Here is a 20,718-nt window from a genome sequence, read left to right on the forward strand (position 1 = left end):
TGCTGGCACCTAAAAGAACATCTCCAAGGGAGAGACCTGCAATACCAATGGCAGTCCATGGTTCAAGGAAGTGAGTTTGGACCCCAGTTCTATCTAATATGGACCTGTGTCATGACCTTGGGCAAATGGCTGTTTCTTCGTGTGGAAATAGTGATAGCTCCAAGCCCAACGTAGCCGTGAAGTTTCATGTGCCTGCACGTGGTAGGCACCCACTAAATAAACATTATTCAACGGGGAAAAGAAAGCCGAATATTCATTTTTGGAAAATATTTATTAAAAAACTAAAGTGAATGTGGCAAAAAAACAACAACAACCACCCAACACATACCTTTAAATAGCAAGCATATGACACTGGTTATAAAGCTTTTCCAACTCTACTGATCTAGTCTTTCCCACCAGCTACAGTCAAGGATGGCCTCTGAGGGAAGCCACGTGTAAACAGGTCATCTGTACTAGTGATGAGCAAAACCTAATTAGGTGAGAACTATCAATGGCCATACCATTCGCTTTCCTAGGCAATCCACCCCAAACACAAGACAGTGACCAAATCTCAGGAGTGTGCTCATGGAGATCTGCAGTTCTGGTTTTAATTTGGGAGCGGCAGCTTGGGGGTAAGGAGGGAATGAAGCCATAGAAAGACAAACGGTATCAGTAGAGGGCAGTCGTAAAGCACCTTTAAAATCTGGACCCTTTCCACAATTTAACTCAGTAATTCTCAAACTTTATTGTCGAACAGAATCACTTGACGAGATTGTTAAATGCACAGGCTCCACAAATCTGCATGTTTAAGATGAGTACTACGGGGGGCTCTGTGCATATTGGTTAGCCATCAGCCATCCAGTTTGAGAAAGACTAAAGCAATTCCTACTCCCTAAAAAACAAGATAAAGGTTAAGGTTAAGGAATCTATCGACAGTCACTGTGCTTTTGTCAACTTGGTGAGACCAATAGAGAGAGTCAGACAGGAAGGAGCCTCTAATTCCTAACATACTGGCCTACAGGAGCCCTGAGCAACCTGTCAAGTGCTGTTCAGGAAGTAAGTACAATTTCATAAGAAAGTTGATTTCAGATCACAGAACCGACTCCAAATGACTAATAGGTCAACCCCATTCGTTCCTGTTTAGTGAACTTTGTTGGGCCAGTGCCAGATGGGAAGCTGCTGTTCAAACAGAACATGGGGGGTAACTGTGGGTCTTGACTTGTGAAGACACAGTGAATAAAACATCTATAAAAACTTTTATTAACCACAGAGCACTGCGCCCAAATAACCTCGGTGCCTCATGGACAACATGTAGAAATGGTCACGTTGATTCCAAGGTTGCCATTATCTGCAAACAGATGCGCTATGGCTGTGTCAAAAACAAGGCAGTCGCTGTTCATGATGGCCGCGGCCACCCCATCGTGGATGGACCGGGGCGTGGCCTCCCAGGTCAGTCTCCGCCGGTTCCCGTTCAACTCCAGTCTGTAGGCAAAGTTCTCGGCTTGCTTGCGGGTGCCAATGAGCAGCACGATGGCGAAGAACTGCTGGTGGCCCTCGTACTTCTCTTGTTTCTCCAGCACCAGCATGAAGTGATGGCCAAAGCACGACTGCATCATCACCCAGTCGACAGCCCCCGGCAGGTTAATGTCTGTGGCTAGAAAGACGATGTCTTCTCCCTGGAGGGTGGTAATGCTTTTGTGGGCGTGCATGAGATGGGACATCACGGCTTCCAAGGACCCCTGCCACTTGCAGGAAGCACCGGGACAAGGGCAGGAGTAGGGACGGTATTCACAGATGTCTTCGTGTTCTGGCTTCTCCGTGTGGTGCAGGGTCAGGGAACAGCCCGTGGTGGCATACTGCAAGGACAGAAAGATTAACACGTTGAGCCATCGCGCCTTCTCAAAACTCCTACTGGTGCAAACCTCTAAGACGATTCACCCACTTAGGTTTCCGGGGCTTAAACTGAATTCTTATCTCAACTACTTTCGCTTGAGAGGAGTTAAGACCACAAATCTCAGTTCGTATTCATCCTCAGTCTTGCCATACATAAAACTGGGAATGTCCACCACCAGGAAGGGACGGCGGGCCACGTCCTCACTCCCACATTGTTGAAAACGTGAGAACTGAAGTGCTCCTTACTATTAACATCTCAAACGGCATTGCTGAGCCAGCCCTAGGAAACCTGGCCTTCCCCGTATTTTCTGTGAAACCTAAAGAATTTTTGAGAACTTCAAATTGCTTAGGTGTACGGCTGGGCAAGGAACAGGTTACCTCCAGACTAGTTTTCACCCAGAGACAATTATGAAAACAGTTTAATTCCTCTTGGTTGTCCCCTGCCCCTTCTTCCTAGCTCAAGCTGGTGACTGAGAGGCCGGCTGCGGGCCGGCTGCCCCCGCAGTTCCCTGCTCTTGCCTGCAGGAGTGAGCAGTCAGGGCGGAAGGGGGCTGAAGGCCCCCCACAACGCTGGAACTATGACCTCACTCTCCTCACCTTTTGCCCATCCCCAGTCCCAAGGGGGCTCCACATACACTTTTTGGGTGATGGGAAATCATACCCAAGAGCTACTGTACCAGCTGGGGAACCTGCCGGCCAGGTGGGTTCCAGCCAGTGGAGGTTAAAATGAGGAGGGCCCAGACCACTTCCTCAGGTTCCAGGGCAGGCACTTGTCCCAGACGAGCCTTCTGATAGTCAGTCTGTCCCTCAAATGCTGCCTTAATAGGGTAGGAACAAAACCTTTTTCTCCCTTGCACTTGGGATGACAGTCCTGATGAATAAATCACACCTATCTTGGGAAAAGACCACATGGCAAAGAACCAGACTTCTCCCAACCCTCCCAAGAATGACACTGTTAACTCCTAGATACCAGATGGGGCACCAGCCCACAGGTAGACACTTCCCCAGAGAGCTGTGCTGGTGTGTTGTAACGAATCTGGAAACCTGAATCACCTTTCTGGGTGAAACTAGAAGCCGGCCGCATCCCCCTCAAGCTCGTGGTGGCAGGTACATCGGCTGCGTGACCCCGCTTGGATTCCCCCAGCCCGCTACCGAGACATAAAGACAGCGAAGGTGGGCAGGGCCAGGCCATGTGTCTAAGACGCCGTGCCCATTTGCTAACAAAACAAAGCCCCGTGTCTGTTTGGATGGTCGCTACACTGCCCAGGGGTAAACCCCTTATAAACTTGAAGTCGGTCAAATCCTAATCTCCGCAGATGAATCTGTCACTAGCAACAAGCAGGCACTGGGGACCTTCTCCACACAGGACCCTAAACTGGACTCACTGAGAGGAGGGCGAGAAGGCAGTCTCCATTCTTAGGGAGAGGAGTCTCCCCTCATGAGGAAGTGGGTGGCTTAAAGAAAGAAATGCAGCTGGTTTCTCCCCCACACCTAAAGTGGATTACAATAACCTTCAAGAGAACTTGGCAGAAATGTTTTCATTATTTACTTTGCCCATAGGGAATGCTTATTCATCTTTTTAAACCATGGTCTAATTTTAAAAGCATGGGTATAAAAAAACTTTATAATCAAAAGGAGAAACAAACTTATTTATCCATATGTATTTCTACTTTGTGTTCTTCACAGTTTAAGGCCCCTAAAAAAACAAAATCCCTACTGTGTTTTAAATCTAGGGTGTGGTTAGGAATACAGAGCCTTCTGGTGTTTTTCTGTGAGTGATGGGTAAGGCATTTCTGCCCAGCTTAAAAACACACATTACCCACAACAAAAATAGCAAGAATTAGTCCAGATTCTCTGGCTGAAACAAGTCCCCGATCCTTGGATCTGAAGAAGTTTCGGAATGGGCCATTTATCGCAGCTGCCCACGAATCATTCCAAGAACGAGATGAACTCTGGCAAAGACTGTAGGGAAGGATACCACCTGTATCCCTGACCCGAAGCCCCAAACCACTCCGTGTTCACGAACTCAGATGTACAACAAATATTTATCGTCTAGCAATCATTTTAGAACTTTTTCTTGTGTGGCTCAGGTAGGAATTTTTACATTCTGAATTATTTGGTCTGCCTTACAAACCACACACTCTTCCTTCAGCCCAATATAGAGAACAGGGAACCTCCCCCAAGCTACACAAATAGAAAAAGCGCTACTTAGCATTCATGTGGACAACGACCTTACAAAAAAATATCTTGCTACAGCCTCTATTAACTTAAATAAGTATATTTTTAAAGTGTTAGGTGCTTACTCTGCTTTTTCTAAACAGGCTGAACTTTAAAGGCAATCTATTCCTTCTCTTTTCCATCATGGGCGAGGGCGTGTCTTCATGACCACTGGTGCCACTTTTATGACGACTGGATAAGAGATGATCTCTAAAAAGAAAAGATCTAAACTTTAAATATGCGTGCACTCACACGCACACAGACGCATGCGCTCTTGTGCTACACTGCATACTTGTTGCGGCATTGTTCTGGAATAGGGGCTCGCATCCGGGGATCAGAGGGAGGGTTCAGAGTCTGAATTCCCTGTAGGCTCTGTAGGTGCCTCTGAGCAGCAAACCCAAATTGTACCGGCCCCTCGCTTGTGTCTTCCTGACCAGCTCCGAGGGTTCCTAAGGGCTGCCAACCTCTGTCCTGGAGCACACAGAGGGAATCTGCTGCAGATCCCGCTCTCCTGGGGTTTCCGGTCGAGAGGGGCCATGCCATGCAACAACAAATAACTCAAGACTATCAGAAGTACAGACAACTATGCAAACAAAGATTGGTGGGGCGGGGGTGGGGGGGGAGTGGTGGTGGTGACAGTCGATTTCAAAGTGGGGATGGGTTGAGGAGGAGATTGGGAAAGCTTTACTGTAGGCAAAGTGGACTATGGCTGGAACAGCTCCAACCGGTTCTAGCACTGGGGGAGCGGAGCAAACAGTGGGGATAAAACCTAAATGAGAAGGCAGGTCCAGATACCCTCGGGGACTTTACTGGCAATTTAGTTTGTTTTCTGGGTTCCTGTACGGTAGCACTCCAGGTTTTCCCCGCTATCTGAACGTACAGTGTTTCTACAAAACCCTTTGTGAGACAAAATGGCATAAAGCAAAGTAGCAATTGCCATTAACTTAGATGAAAAACTTTTCCAGCATTCCTAGTGCCAAGAAATAACCTCTCTTGGGCTTCTCTGATACCTTAGGACACATCTTGATAACAGATGCACAAAACCAATTGAGATAAAGCACAGATGCTCACAGATGCAGTTCAAAGCTATGGAGTCCTGATGCTGAGTGTAGGTCCCAGGGAAGAAGCTAGGTGAGGCCACTCCTGCTGCTCAGGATGTGCACTGCCCAAGAAATGCTGAACGCTATTTTCCCTTTCCACCTTCTTTCGTAGATGTGAAAATCCTCTTTGGATTTCTTTTGGTTAGCAAAAACAGGTCTTTTGTAAAAGCAAAATGATGTCAGATGGACTTTGAAAAAGTGGGGGATACCTGTACTGACATTTTAGACCAGATCATCCTTCATGGTGGGGGCTGTGCTGTGCACTGTAGGATGTTTAGCAGCATCCCTGGCCTCTACCCACTCGATGCCAGTAGCAATCCTCCCCCATTGTGACACCCAGGAATGTCACAGGCATGGCCAAATGTCTGGGGAAGGGCAAAATGGCCTGGGGTTGATTCTGATGAATGACAAAACCTAGCTGGGCAGCCACAATGCCAGTTGTGAGAAGGGGCCCACACCAGTAAGCAGGTCAGGCTGGTCATTCCCCACCCAACGGGCACTACCCAGGACAGCTCGGGAACGCCAGCTGCCAGTGACGAGACACACAAGGAGAGCCTGGTGGTTTGCAGATCCTGGAGGTAGGCCAGGGTGCTAGTTCTACCCGTTCTACAGACTGACTGACTCATCATGGCCACATGGCCATTTCTGACCACACTCGGGGCATAGCCCTGCATTCCCGTGCTCCTCCTCGAGTGCTCTTTCAAGGTAGGGAATGTAATTCTGGAGTCAAAGAATCAATGTTCTCAGTAAAAGAAACAAAGAACTTACATCTGCCTTAACCCCCAGTCCCCAACCCGCCCCTCACCCCCAAACCCAGGGTCCGCAGACACACTGCTTCTGGAAGCAGGCAGGTCCTAATACTAACTTCTTCCTTGGATTGCAAGGAGAAAAAACAGCCCTTCATGACAACGCTTCTCCCTAAGGAATGAAGAGCAGAGCAGCACTTCACGAATAAGTAACCAGTAAGGAGGCCCTCCCATCTTCTCTGGTACCTGGCAAGAAAGTCCTGGGGTTTCACTTTTCACACCCTGGCTGGGGCTTGCCCCACCAAACAGTAAGGATTCAGAGGACGCCAGCTTTCCTTGAGATCCCCGGTTCTTGTTGCACACTCTCCTTCCTGAGACAGAGCGCCGGGGCTGCCTGTGTGTCCTGGGGACACGTCCACACCTATAAACGAGATTTCTCCACAGGGCCACAGCTGCTCACGGTCCCCCAGGGGGTGGGGTGAGGTGAAGTGGGAATTCCCTTTAAGCAAACCTCTTTTGGGAGCGAGGGCGCAGGGATACACCCGCACACGGAAGCCCCAAGCTAAAGCAGAATGTAGGGAGGGGGAAGATGACCCGGCAGAATGAGAAACAAATGCTGACATAACATTTCTGACGGCTCTTTAGAAACTTTTCAGGTTGCGGTGGCTCAAAAGTCTTGTGCAAACGTGTTCTGCCGTGAGAGGCGACGTGTGACCTGGTGCCTCATTTTTAAGTCTTTGCAGAAAGCAGGAAATAGTGCCATTTTTTTTCCCTGGGCATGGGGTTTGAAGGGTGTATTTAAGTTGGAATTTAGGTAGGGTTTTTCCTTTTCTGGCAGAGGAACCCATTCACACGCAAATCTGATGAGATACGCCAGAAAACAAACACTAGACACCTGTTATTTACCTAATAAACACAGTCACATTGCATTTGTTTATGGAATGAGCACATAAACAGAATAACCCCGCTTAGCCAGAGTGCTAGTCAAGGTCATGGATCCTGGGACTGGTTTAGAACAGGTTACTTAATCTATTTCATTAAATGTGAGTCCCTGCAATTCAAGAACAATTTCCTGAGCTCCAACAACCAACAAGTTACTAGAATGGACGCACCCTGAGCTCCAGCAGAAGCATGTCCCTGCTCAGGGACTGTGGGGTCACCGCCCCGCCCCCGCCCACTTACACCTCCTAGGAAACTGAAGTTTATTAGCAAACCATCTGCCGGCGCCTCAAAGGAGAGTGTCTCAGGAAAAACAAAGCACAATCAATATTTTGTTGTTGGTGCTCGTAAACGTTTGAATTAGAGAACGTCTTAGAGTAAGCAAAAGCAAAGTGCGCTCTTCTGTCCATCTAATAAACTGTAATGATCACAAAATGCACACAGACGGCTAAATGCAACGTAGGACCCCAGACCGGGAAACCAGCACTGCCACAAAGGGCATTACTGGGGCAGCAACTGAAGTTTGAATATGAACCGTGGATTAGACAATAGTATCTACTGCAGGTCACATTTCTTGATTTTGATAACGGGACCATAATTATATAAGAAGACCTCCTTGTTTTTAGGAGAAACAGTGCAGTATTTGGGGGAAAGGGGCAAGATGTCTGCAAATTATATTAAAATGGCTAAATAACTGTATGTATGAAGTAAGAACACACAAAATGAAAATGCAAATAGGGCAAAAAGGAAACAACTGCTGAGTCTGGATAAAGGGCATATGGGACTATTTTTGCACTATTATTACAACCGTTGTGGAAATTTGAAATCATATAAAAATAAAAACGTGTTACAGAATTCAGGGACTGAGTTAGCATATTTATCCTCCATGGGGCAGAGATTCTTTCTGCAGGGTTGGTTGAATGAATTAAATTTTATCATACTAGGGTGTTGTTTGTTTTTTTTTTTTCAAAGAATATATACTTTTAACTGCATACCTACCGGTAAAAGCAACTAAGTTACTTAATTTTTCTTTTTTATTTACTAGAAGCTCTCGGGAGTCATTTTAGTGAACCAATAAATTTTTACAATGAAGACATCAGTTGTTATAATAACCAACACTTCTTTGCCCTCTCTGCCCCTCATGGAAGACAAAGCTTTCTCCATTGCTCCTCTGATCCTTTAAAAGTTGTTGGCCCTGGACTACAGTCTCATTGTTATCCTAACTAGCCACTGCAGGTTCATTATCTACCACGCTCAGTGGTCCAAGGAAAATTCCTCTACTTGATTCCAGACATGTCAGAAAGAGGCTCCAGGACGAAGCTACCCATGCCCCCTTTTTCTTACACAGGTAAACCTCTTTTACTCCCGGGGAGGTGAACTCACACATGGAATCTGGGTTATACCAGTTCAGGTGGAAGGATGATCTCTTGGCGGTATAACTTACTATGTATGATCAGCAGATAATTAGGGGACTATTGGTAGAGGTCTTTCTCTTCTTGACATTCTTTCCCCCCGCCCCTCAACATTCTTAAGACTTGTTTGAATGAAAGGGGTGCCTGGGTGGCTCAGTTGGTTAAGCTCCCGGCTTGGGCTCAGGTCATGATCTCTTGGTTCGTGGGTTTCAAGCCTGGCATCGGGCTCTGTGCTGACAGTTCACAGCCTGTAGCCTGCTTTGGATTCTGTGTCTCCCTCTCTCTCTCTGCCTCTCCCCCACTCATGCTCTGTCTGTCTCTCTCAAAAATAAACATTTAAAAAAGAATTAAAAAAAAACTTGTTTGAATGGCAGTTGTAGTTAAACCTCATATAGAACCAAAGCATGGTGAAATTACATTTTAACTGGCAGTTAAACTTAGATTTCACCAGTTTTTCTTAATGTTTATTTATTTTGAGAGAGAGAGAAAGTGCAAGCAGGGTAGGGGCGGAGAGAGAGGGAGAGAGAGAGTCCCAAGGAGGCTTCACACCATCAGTGCAGAACCCAATGCAGAGCTCAATCTCAGGCATCGTGAGATCAGGACCTGAGCCAAAATCAAGACCCTGATGCTCAACCAACTGAGCCGTGCAGGTGGCCCCAGATTTTACCACTTAAAAAAAACTTTAAGAGACACAAACAGAGTGCAAGCAGGGGAGGGGCAGAGAAAGAGGGAGACGCAGAATCCCAAGCAGGCACCAGGCTCTGAGCTGTCAGCACAGACCCTGACGTGGGGCTCGAACTCATGAACCACGAGATCATGACCTAAGCCAGATGCTTAACTGACTGAGTCACCCAGGTGCCCCAATTTTACCACTTTCTAAAAGGACTTCTAGCAAGTTGAACTAGCTCTTTCATGACTAAAAGTCTGTTACTCTGCCCTCAAAATATCAGTGGATGATCACAGGTTATTTTCTAGTTAATTTATGGGTCTATTTATTTTGTTCATTGATTTACTGATTTGCCTACTTCCTGCCCACCTGACATTTGTTGGTAAATGAATAGACATTAGGTTTATCTGCAGATGATTGTTCTCCACCGTATTAATTTTACTTTAATTAAAAGTCTTACTATGGAACTTAGAATTTAAAAAAAAAAATCAATATATCTTGAGATCAAGAAGGAAAAATGTCTTTATTAGACTTCGGTCACTATGGGTTTTGTTATTTTTCATAAAGGCATTTCACATATTTTATTTACATAAACTATTCGGGGTGGGGGTGTTTGAAGCTTTTCTGAAATCGTACATAGATGGGGAAACGATACGGTTGTCATTCGAGCGGCTCTATATCCCTCTTGTTTAAAATGAGTTTATTGGGGTGCCTGCGTGGCTCAGTCAGTTAAGCGTCCAACTTTGGCTCAGGTCACGATCTCACAGTCGTTGAGTTCGAGCCCTGCGATGGGCTCTGTGCTGAAAGCTCCGAGCCTGGAGCCTGCTTGGGATTCTGTGTCTCTGCCCCTCTCCCTCTCCTTCTCTCTCCCCCCTGCCTCTCAAAAATAAATAAACATTAAAAAAAAGGGGGGGGTTACAACCACCAGTTAGAGTTCAGTTACCTTGCGTTCCGTGTAGCACAAATTGAGCCTACCATGTCACCTCTGCGTGGATCTACAAAACCGTCGAACACTCATCCACGGACTCTCATTAAGGTTAGACTTGGGCAACAGGAGAAAGTGAACTCTCTTCTTGTGCCTCAGTCACGATGCTCAACCTGCATCTGTCTAGCCACCATCCTCTAAGAACCTTAGGGGATCTGCACTAACCCAGAGGGCGGATTCCTTACCTCCACTGTGAGGCAACGCAAAGAAAGAATCCTCAGCCAAAGGTTCCGTAACGGTTCCATGGATACTGATTATTATGAGAAGACGGTATCACTCAGGGCCAGCACCGTCAAACGGTGGCGAGACTAAGAAAACACGGACATCTAACTTCATGAGCTTTCTGCTGGAGAAGGCAATGCTAATTAAAGTCGTGGGCTCTGGGGCGCCTGAGTGGCTCAGTCGGTTAAGCGGCCGACTTCGGCTCAGGTCATGATCTCGCGGTCCGTGAGTTCGAGCCCCGCGTCGGGCTCTGTGCTGACAGCTCAGAGCCTGGAGCCTGTTTCAGATTCTGTGTCTTCCTCTCTCTCTGGCCCTCCCCCGTTCATGCTCTGTCTCTCTCTGTCTCAAAAATAAATAAACATTAAAAAAATAATAATAAAAAAATAAAGTCGTGGGCTCAAGAGTTCCTCTGTTTGCCTGAGAGAACACTGACAAACCCCACGGTGCAGACGGCTTTTTTACGACAGGTGTCCTGGGGGCAGACTGAGGCGATGTTAGCCCAGTCATCTGAGAACATCCTGCCGTTGGGGAGGGGAGCGCATCTGGCCGTACAAAGCCTCCTTGGGCTGGCAGGGGGTTATTTTTAATCTCAGAAACTTTAAACAAAAGTTGACGTTTGACCAAACACGCTTCTCACCTGACCACGGCCAGACCAGAGTCAGCAGGCAACGACACAGTCTCCCAGAGAAGCAGTTTTGTGAGGTGCCTTCAGAGCGTGGGTTCAAGCAAACAAAAGCACCTCAGGGTCAGAGCCGGAATTAAAGGCTTTCTGCCACCCTACCAGTGCCTCGCCCGCTCTTTGTCACTATGCCCTTACCCCTCCAAGCCAGGCTCCCACCTGCATAATCACACTAACTGCTCCGACCCGCCTCCAACAGGGCTGCATCCCTCTGCAGTCTTTATTTCTCAACTAAAGCAATCTCATTCACTGGACGACTTAAGTGGTAGGGCTGCCCGATCTAGCAACTAAAAACACAAGATGCCCAGGATGTCCCAGGCGACATTTGGGTGATACTTGCACCAAAAGAAAATTACCTGAAATTGCACCAAATATTGTTGACCTGAAATTCAAATTTAAGTGGGCACCTTGTAGTTTACCTGGCAACCTTAATAAGAGGGCCCTCCTGATACCGGGGTCATCCCTCCAGAAGCCATTATGTGAATTTGGAACGGGAGGGGGGATCGTTGTCCCTCAGGGAGGGGTGAAGCGGATAGCGGGAAAGGCAGGAGGCTGAGGGGGAAAAGACACTGTGTGTGTAATTACAAGGCCCATCCTGGAGTTTCTGTTCCCTGAACTTACAAACCGTAGGACTTTGGGCAAATCTCTTAGGCAGAATACTAACTGTGTCCTGTTTCCTTCACAAAGTGATGAGGAGGAGATAACATGAGATAATATGCCTCGTTCAGACAAGGTAAACAACACTCTGTACAAGCAGCTCTGCTGGCCTCCCTACGTAACCCCATCAGGACCGTCCATCCCTTCCTTCTTTGTGGGTAGATAGCTGCTTATCCTATATAATGCAGCTCTGTCCCCCAACACTGCTGAGAGGTCTCCAGACTCCTCTGCTCCTGCTGCTTGAGGAGGGCTCCGTGGGCACATCTGTCTCCTCTGTTAGACTCGTAGCTTCAGAAGGAGGGGGTTGCGGGGGAGGCAAGGACTGGCTGGTCAGATGGTTTGTAGGAGGGAGAGGCTGCAGGAGATTCCCAGGTACGGGGAGATATGAAAGTTAGTCGGTAATCTGGGAGAGCCAGCTCTGGCCCAAGGTTCCATCAGGGAGAAAAAGCAGGCAGTAGTGTTTAAAAAAAAAAAAAAAAAGCCAAAAGGATAACACCCATTGTAGGTGATGCTGGAAAGAAATGGACCATCAATTGTGAAGGATTCCAAGTGAGAAAGCAGTTTGGCTCTGCTATCAAAAGCTTTTTGATTTCTACACATACCCTTTGGCCCTACCATCCAACTTCTAGGAAGTTACCGTTAGGAAATAATTACTTTCCTATGCACAAGAACTGCTCTAGCAGTACTTAAAAAAATTTTTTTTAACCATAAAAAACAGAATGATTTAAATGACCGCAAATGGGAGCTTGCTTAAACATCTCTGGTACTATCAGAATACTATGCAGCCATTAAACATGAACTTAAAGACTATTTACCAATGTTGAAAAGCAGTCATGATGTTTTAGATGAAAAAATATGTTATGACATTGTGTGTGGTTTATCTTACCTGCTTTTCTTTGAGTGAAAAACCCCACTGATGTCGATGTAAGTTTGTAAGGACAAATGCAAAAATGGTACAGTGGTTATTTCTAGGTGGGAGGATTATAAGAGATTTTAACTGCATATACATATTATATATAAATATATATTTTAACTATATATTATATTTTGAGAGAAAGTGCAAGTGGGGGAGGGGCAGAGAGTGAGGGAGAGAGGGAAACTTAAGCCCGTTCCATGCCCAGGTCAGAGCCTAATGTGGGGATCGAACTCACAACCTTGAGATTATGACCTGAGCTGAAATCAAGGCAGATTCTTAACTGACTGAGCCACCCAGGCGCCCCTAATTTTATATTTTTATATGTTCTACATTTTAAAATAATGATCATAACTTTTAAAAACATACTTTATAATGTGTAAAATAAAATATACACGTTAAAAAACATAGCCTAATCTAACCAGGCTTTCTCCTCTAAAAGCATTATAGAAATGAAAAACACTAAGCCTTGTCACTGAAAAACCGATGCCAGAGCCAGAGTAACTCAGCTGTATGAAAACCTACATGATAAGGAGGAGGGAAGAGAAACTCAGTAGGAGAGTATGTGGGAGAAAAGAGGTTCTTTTTTTTTCTTTTTAAAGTTTATGCCTGGACTTGACCTCACACACTGACCATTTGTTTTCTGCTAGCTTCTAACCGTTCTGTGGTTCTTCAGTGCTGGGGCTGTGCTAGGCGCTTTGCATGAATTATTACCATGTTTGATGCTCACAACAACCCAGTGTGCACCCTATTTTACCAAGGAGCTGCTGAGGTTTGGAGAAGTCACCAAACCCCTCATGTGGGGATGCAGCGGGGATCTGGACCAGGAGGTTCGAGAAGGGCCTCCCTCAAAACTACTAGCAGAGGGGCGCCTGGGTGGCCCAGTCGGTTAAGCGTCGGACTTCAGCTCAGGTCATGATCTCACAGCTCATGAGTTCGAGCCCCGTGTCGGACTCTGCTGACAGCTCGGAGCCTGGAGCCTGCTTCGGATTCTGTGCCTCTCTCTCTCTCTCTCTGCCCCTTCTCCACTCGCACTGTCTCTGTTTCTCAAAACTAAATTAAAAAACAAAACAAACAAAAAAACTACTAGAGGAGAAGGCAGCCTGGGGATAGGAGTAACCCAAAGATACTACTTTTGTCCATTCGAAGTTTTAAAATAGGGCCCAGGCCCACACATTTAACACAGGTATATCTTTCATCCGTCTACAGTGTCTGTGGCTAAACACTGGGAAGGGGTAATCTTTTATCTCACAGACACCATATAGTCTAAAAATCACTACAGAAAACCTTTACCCAACTGGAGATGAGACCAACAGTTTCCCAATGTTTAAGAAAAGCTAATGGAGCTAGATGAGGACCTGGGTTAAAAGTGATGAAATTCTGCTAGAGAATTTTCACTATCTCTAGTAAGCCTTAGAAAGCACATTCTCAGGTTTAACATAAAGATATATTTAATCAGGAAAACTTTTTAGCTTTCTTATTTTCCTCTTCAGGATGTGCAGAGCAGAGTCATATTCTGATGCCCCATGTATGATCCCACCCTGCACAACTTGCCAGTAATACACCATGTATTGCACCGGGCGTTCGCTTTAGCAAACGTGTACCTACTGTGTGTCCCTTTCAAGGAGTGAGGACCTTATGAGTTTGCGTGAAAAATGCCATCGTTCACAAATTTTGTCTGCACGAGTCTGGCTCTTACATTTTATAAGATCTTACTGTAGTCATACGCATACGGTATTTTGTAGGAGCTTCAAAAAAAGGGATCTAACACAGAACAGGAGGATCTAATCCAATCTCAGGTTAGGCATTTTACAGACCAGACCTGCCGTACCTTTCAGTCCTGGTTGTCCCAAATGTCAACTTTAAGTCACAGTGATTTACTCCTAGTTCTAGAAGGTGGTGACCTGTGAAAAATGCCTGCCAACTATGTGTAGAATCAGCATAAACTTTAGGGCTCCTATCCAGCATTCTAGTGCTTCAGTGCTTTTTTTTTTTCTTCCTTTTTTAATTTTTAAAATTTTTAAATTTTTAGTTTATTTATTTAACGTGAAATTTATTGTCAAATTGGTTTCCATACAACACCCAGTGCTCATCCCAACAGGTGCCCTCCTCAATGCCCATCACCCACTTTCCCTTCCCTCCCACCCCCATCAACCTTCAGTTTATTCTCCGTTTTTAAGAGTCTCTTATGGTTTGCCTCCCTCCCTCTCTGTAACTTTTTTTCCCTTCCCCTCCCCCATGGTCTTCTGTTAAGCTTCTCAGGATCCACATAAGAGTGAAAACATATGGTATCTTTCTCTGTATGACTTATTTCACTTAGCATCACACTCTCCAGTTCCATCCACGTTGCTACAAAGGGCCATATTTCATTCTTTCTCTTTGCCAAGTAGTATTCCACTGTATATATAAACCACAACTTCTTTATCCATTATCCATTATCAGTTGGTGGACATTTAGGCTCTTTCCAGAATTTGGCTATTGTTGAAAGTGCTGCCATAAACATTGGGGTACAAGTGCCCCTATGTATGAGAGACAGCAAGAGACAGAGAGTGGGGAAGGGGCAGAGAGAGAGAGAGAGACACACAGAATCCGAAGCAGGCTCCAGGCTCTGAGCTGTCAGCACAGAGCCCAACGCGGGACTCGAACTCACAGACCGTGAGATCATGACCTGAGCTGAAGTCAGACGCTTAACTGACTGAGCCACCCAGGCGCCCCTCTAATGCTTCTGTTCTTAATTTTACACTCAAAAATTCTGTCAATTTGGTTCCTGAAAATCTGGAGCCTCACCGTAGATGTACGTGGACTCTGGTGCTTGCCTGCACACGCTTTCAAGAGTAAACCTAGCCAACTTTGGTCAGTAGTGAAGACCACAGGGGAAATAGCCAAAGTAAATGGTCTTTGTCTTAGAGGAGTTTTCAAGATGAAGAAAAGACCTTTGAAATGGTTTTGGCAAAGTGGCTTATCCTCTCAGACTTCTGGGCAACTGATCATCCATCACCCAGCAACCGCCTTGATCCCACCCACCTTCCATTTGATCTGGTGAAGCAAAAGACTCAGCAATTCTAGTCACATCTCGGAGCAACCTACCAGCTTGGTGTTATCTCCATTCTTGTTAACTGATGAACAGACAAGCTCAGGGAAGTATGTGACTGGACCAAGGTCATACAAAGCCAGGATGAGAACCCAGTTCTGTCTTTTGCCTAGTACTCTTTTCCCTAGATTGTGAAATTTTAGGGGGAAAAAATTTTCCCTAATGGTATAATGATTTAATAATGGTAAAATGATTTAGTCCAACCCCTTCTCTTAAAGACACTCAGGTCCAAAGACATAAACTGACCTGTTCAAAGTCAAATGTCTAGTCACTGGGACAACAGTTCAGGCTCCCCAGGGGGCCAGGATAGACTATTCTCTTGGCAAAACATAGATGAAAATAAGCTATAAAACCACCTACAGTTGGGACCGCTCAGAATTCCAAAGTTCATGGAGAGTAAGAGTTAAAGGCAAACTTCCAGGCTCAGCGAATGCTTTCTAAAAGAGAACCAGACCAGAGGTTGCAAGCTGGCAGCTGGAATTTGGTCTGCAGACAGAGGTGGTTTGGCTTGCACGTTCTGGCCTTCAATATGAATTTGGCCAATGTTAAAAAAAAAAAAAAAAATTGAGATACTTCACATTTAAAAAAAAAATGCAGATTTCTGGCTTTTCTTGAAAAAAAAAATCCAAAGGTCTGGCAGGCTGCATCCACACTCTCACCCCTGCCGATCAGCCAGGGCTGAGCAGAAAGTGTCTCGACTGCTCCCTGAGGTCTCCTGAACCCTTGGCCACGAGTCAGACACCTCTCTCCCTCACTTCACCTGTCCCCGCTGCCTTTTAGGTTTGTCCACACTGAGGGGCTTTTAACTTTCTATTTTCAGGAACAAAAGCAACACTGTCACAACCCAACTGCAAGGGAAGACTTGTCTGACTGAGGCTTTCCAGTTCAGTGATTATCTGGAGACACGCTGTTAGAAACTTTTAGAGAAAACAAAGAAAAAAATGGAAAGAAAATGCTTCAGAGTGTAAGTGGGCTGGAGTGGTTTAGCATTCCCCACCTTTGTGGAGAGAAATACTTGGCTGATATTCAGATAACATACACTGTTGAGTGGGGGTACAAATGTGTCAACCTTCACTTCTCCCCCTACACCCACGCTCCACTGAGAGCTGGTGGGTTTGAGATATGGGAAGAGGATGTCAAAACTTCTCAGGCATAGAGCAAGCCATAGAATGGACTAAAAATAGCACAAGTGCAAGAGAGCCCTACTTTGACAGAGATCCTTTTCTTAAAAGGAGACCTGAGCTAATAATGCATGTGGTTCCCTCTGTCAAAGGTGCTGGCAACACTTTAGCCTTTAATTAAGTGGCCCCATACCTATGTAAGGAAGCTATTTGGCAACAAATCCATTTGTGAGCCAACTGAAGCATGAGCAGTTCAGAGCTGTGATGAAATACCCCCAAATGTTAGATCTGTGGGCTATTTCCCCCTGACTTGCCCATCCCACATGTCCTACAAAATTCCTACCAGTGAATTCCATAGCGAACATGTATGTTGTCTCTTTGGGATGTTCCCATCAGAGGCCCATCTGGTAAACTTATCCGATCAGATGGTTTTGTTTGTTCCTGGTGGGTGCCAACCTTAAGTTATAGTCTGGGGCCTTGCAATAAAAGGCAAAAATCCCTACGTAGCACAGAGGATGTGTGCCTTTGGGATGCAGGTTCATGAACAGGCCTACTGATCTTGACAAGTCACTTAACCCTAACCTCTCTATAGACATTTGTTTCTTTACCTGAAAAAAAGAAAGGCAAACTAATAAATGACCCTTGAAAGATAGCTGGGACACAGGCACCCAATAACCATTCCACATAGCCTTCCTTCTTTTCATGGTATTCTAGAAGCTACAGGTCCTTGGAAGTCAAGCAGTTCAATCCCTTTATTTACAGATGAGGAAATCAAGGCCCCAAGAGGTGGTCTCTCAGGCAAACAATGGCAGCGCCCGGCTACACTTGAGACTTGGGCTCTGGTATATCATCCAACATTGTTTTTCTCACATGAGCCAGCCCATAAGAGAAGTTCTGAGAGCAGGTAGGGGCAGTGACAAGGCAGTCCCTATGATTTCCAGGAGTAAGCGCAAGCCAAGGGCTTGCTACACAGACCTATCTTGCTGAAGTCTGACATAGGTCTGATCACTCCCTATTGCTCTCAACCCTCAACTGACCTATCTTTGGTGCTTGCTGTATGATATCCAAGTTTGGTTTATCTAAACTAATTGGCTGAGCTGTCCTGTCAATAGTTTGCATTACTGGTCAAAGTTGAGGCATGCATTCTCCAGCTTTATTAATCTCTCACACAAGAGTGACTCCAAGATCACTTTCTAAACTTGGTGCCTGGTCTGTAGGGGAATGGTTGACCCTGTTTAGTTTCAGCTTGCAACGTGATGGCTTTCCTTAAATGCATTCAAATAGAATAGGGACTTGGAAAACCACTGACATGTCTAGAAACACTGAGTACCCCTGATTCCCAAGAGAACTGTTCTTCCAAGAAGGGCTTCATATGACTAGCATATTACACATTAGGAACAAAAAACATGCTTCAGTAGGAACCAGAATCCTAGGTCCTGAAAGTGAAACTTCACACTTTATATAGCATAACTGCTTCCTTCCCTTCTTCTTGGGAGCAACACAATGCTCTTATGAGACTGCTTTTTAAAAATAAGTTATGGAATACTGACTGAAACCAAATGTCCCTCTGTGAGCTGTAATTCACCTAAAGCCATTTCTTCTGTAAGCCACTGAACGTTTGGGATAAAGCGAAGAGCTGAAAAGGTAGCTCCTCCGAAATCCTATGGGACACCCCCGGAAGTCCCCATGATATATCTCAAACATCAAATACCCACTCTTATGTCAACTATCACCAAATCTTTTCTTGACCACAAGGCTTCCATCTTCTTCATCACCCTAAAAAAATTATAGAAACATCCAAATTTCATGAGAAACAACTACTGGGCTGGATGAATTAGTCAACATTATATGAGAGGTGGTTGAAAGCAGAGTAATTTATTAAGGTTAACTGAAAACCCATAGCCCAAACACGGATTCAAACCTGTATTTGAATATGCTATTTTAAACTTGATTTGTGGCAGGGCACAGACCAAATTAAATCACTCATTTTACTGACTTGAGTCCCAAGCTTCAATTCTCTGGTGGATTATTTTTAATTTAAAAATAAGCTCTTGCCCTATAAAAATAAGCAGCACCAAGGAGAAATGCAAGACAGCTTAGATGGCCCAAGAGGCAGAACAGTTACTTTAAAAAAAAAAAATATTAATGACATGATTTCCATTTCTAAGTTTAGAAAACGAACTTTATGGTCCAGCTCTAGATGATCATGAGGTACTATAGACAGGTATGTCTCAGAAACTGCTCCTGAAGATTTTTAATTACTAGATGTAAGTAAACAGATGCTATATAATATGTCCACACAACGAAAAACTAGGCAGCCATTTAAAATACAATGAGGTAGAGCTAGGTTTCAGACATAGAAAAAATACGTATAATAATACGACTTTACAACAGCAATTTGCACAAGTTATTTCTGGAGAAGAATATATGTCTGTGTGTGTTTAGGAAGCTTCTTGACACACGCTGACATCCAGGATCCTATATTCAGCTGTGAAAGTGTAAACGTGGCTACACAAATCCATAAAGATACACAGTAAGCCTAACCATGGTGGGAAAGGGGGTGAGAGGTCTTGGTCTTTCATGTGACTTTTCTACAGTGGTTTGCATTTTTTTTTGCAAGAGCATTGCTAACTTTTTAAACTAAATAAATAAAGTCATGGGCTTGGGAGAACTGTAACAGCTCCTATGTGCCCTTCCTGATAAATTCCTGATCAACTCTTGTTTTCACCCCACTTAGTACAAACACACATCTCCCTAGTCCTTGGAAGGCTAGGAGAGGGAAAGGCGTGGTTCGCAGGGTTTTCGTGTTGCTGGAGGAAAACAGGCTGTAGGCGCCCTTTTTTTAGCTACACTCCCGAGGGCTCCCACGTGTCAGGCGTGCGCAGAGGGCAGGCGCGGGGTGCAGGGGGAATCCAGTACCGATCCTTACATGCGGAGCGCTGGTAAAGGGTGCGTTTAGCTCGCTTGTTTCTTCCCTCCCCAACACCCACCCCCCCCCCACCCCGCCCGCCAGCTTCCTGGTCCAAGTTTTACTTGTCCAGTCTAACCCTACCGAGCACACCAAGCACAGAGTCTACAGAGTTCGCAGGCACCTGGAGGGGAGAGCTGTGATGCGTTCTAAAAAACGATCGCGTGCCAATTATTCCGGGGTCAGCACTCGGGCAACTGTCAGCTCAGAGTTACTCCCAAAGTGGACAGGTGGGCGTGGGGGAGGGTGGATAAGTGTAAACATTTCTTTTTTTAAAATAAGAGATGCCACCTGCCTCTCAGCTCATACGAGTGGGCTGGAGGACACAAGAGTTCTGGGAGGTCGCCAGGCGGAGGTGCGCGGGTGGCACCTGGGCTTACCTTGCAGGGAAACAGGACTGCCGAGGCCACCTTCTCCATAGCCAGGTTCCTGATGCTGGGCGTCAGGGCGCCCCTGCACGTCGGGCAGCAGCTCAACTTCTGGCGGCATTGGTTACACACCAGGTGCCCGGCCTGGCACTGCAGGATGGGGGGCAGGACATAGTCAAAGCAGACCGGGCACTCGAAGAGCGAGGTCAGCTCGTGGTGCTGCGGGGACACCGGGCCAGCCCCGCCACCGCCGCCGGGGCCCGAGATCACCGCCGCCGCGGCGGGCACCGCGGACGAGCCGGGGCCCGCAGCCGAGATGGTGGCGGCGGCCGGGGGCGCAGCCGGGGACGGAGCGTGCTGAGGCTGCGGCGGCGGCTGCTTGCTGCAGGGTTTGTTAGCGCTGGGGCCGGTGGAGGACGGGCGGCTCATCGCGCTCCGAACCAACCATGGAACTGCGGGCGCCTGCCTGCCGCGGGGCCGCCGGGGTCAAGGCGGTGCGCGCCCCGCGGGCGGCAGGCTCCGAGGCAACGCCACCGCGCCCAGCCCGGAACCGAGCAGCAGAAACGGCCGGCTCCTGCAGGAGAGGGACTGGACTGCGCCGACGATCTCCGCGGCCCCCGGCGTTCCAAACAGTCTTCCGCGCCCCCAGACTCCTCCTCCCGGCGGCGTCGCGGGCCGCGAACCCGAGCGGTGCGCAGAACCCCGGCCCACCAGCTTCTGGAGCGGCAGCTGACGCAAGCCCCGGGGGCGCGCGCGGACGT

At 46.6% G+C, this 20,718-nt stretch overlaps 1 protein-coding gene across 1 annotated transcript; it reads right to left on the bottom strand.

Annotated features, from left to right (window-relative positions):
- Nucleotides 1-252: 252 nt before the first annotated feature.
- On the bottom strand, nt 253-20,693 carry SIAH2 (siah E3 ubiquitin protein ligase 2). Its single transcript, XM_047099767.1, has 2 exons — nt 19,970-20,693; nt 253-1,835 (listed from the first exon to the last, which is right to left on the bottom strand). The coding sequence occupies exons 1-2, from the start codon at nt 20,384-20,386 to the stop codon at nt 1,278-1,280; spliced, it is 975 nt and encodes a 324-aa protein (XP_046955723.1). The 5' UTR covers nt 20,387-20,693; the 3' UTR covers nt 253-1,277.
- Between the last annotated feature and the right edge of the window lie 25 nt (nt 20,694-20,718).

This window comes from Lynx rufus, unplaced genomic scaffold (assembly GCF_022079265.1).
Source record: "Lynx rufus isolate CCGP_SWC_20201006 ecotype Redwood Valley unplaced genomic scaffold, mLynRuf1.p SCAF_5, whole genome shotgun sequence".
NCBI lineage: Eukaryota > Metazoa > Chordata > Mammalia > Carnivora > Felidae > Lynx > Lynx rufus.

Excerpts from the sequence above, each read along its gene's own strand:
- SIAH2 (XM_047099767.1), bottom strand. The coding sequence starts at position 20,386 with ATGAGCCGCCCGTCCTCCACCGGCCCCAGCGCTAACAAACCCTGCAGC. Across the intron at positions 1,836-19,969 it reads CAGTCCTGTTTCCCTGCAAG|TATGCCACCACGGGCTGTTC; the intron begins GTAAGCCCAGGT and ends CTGTCCTTGCAG.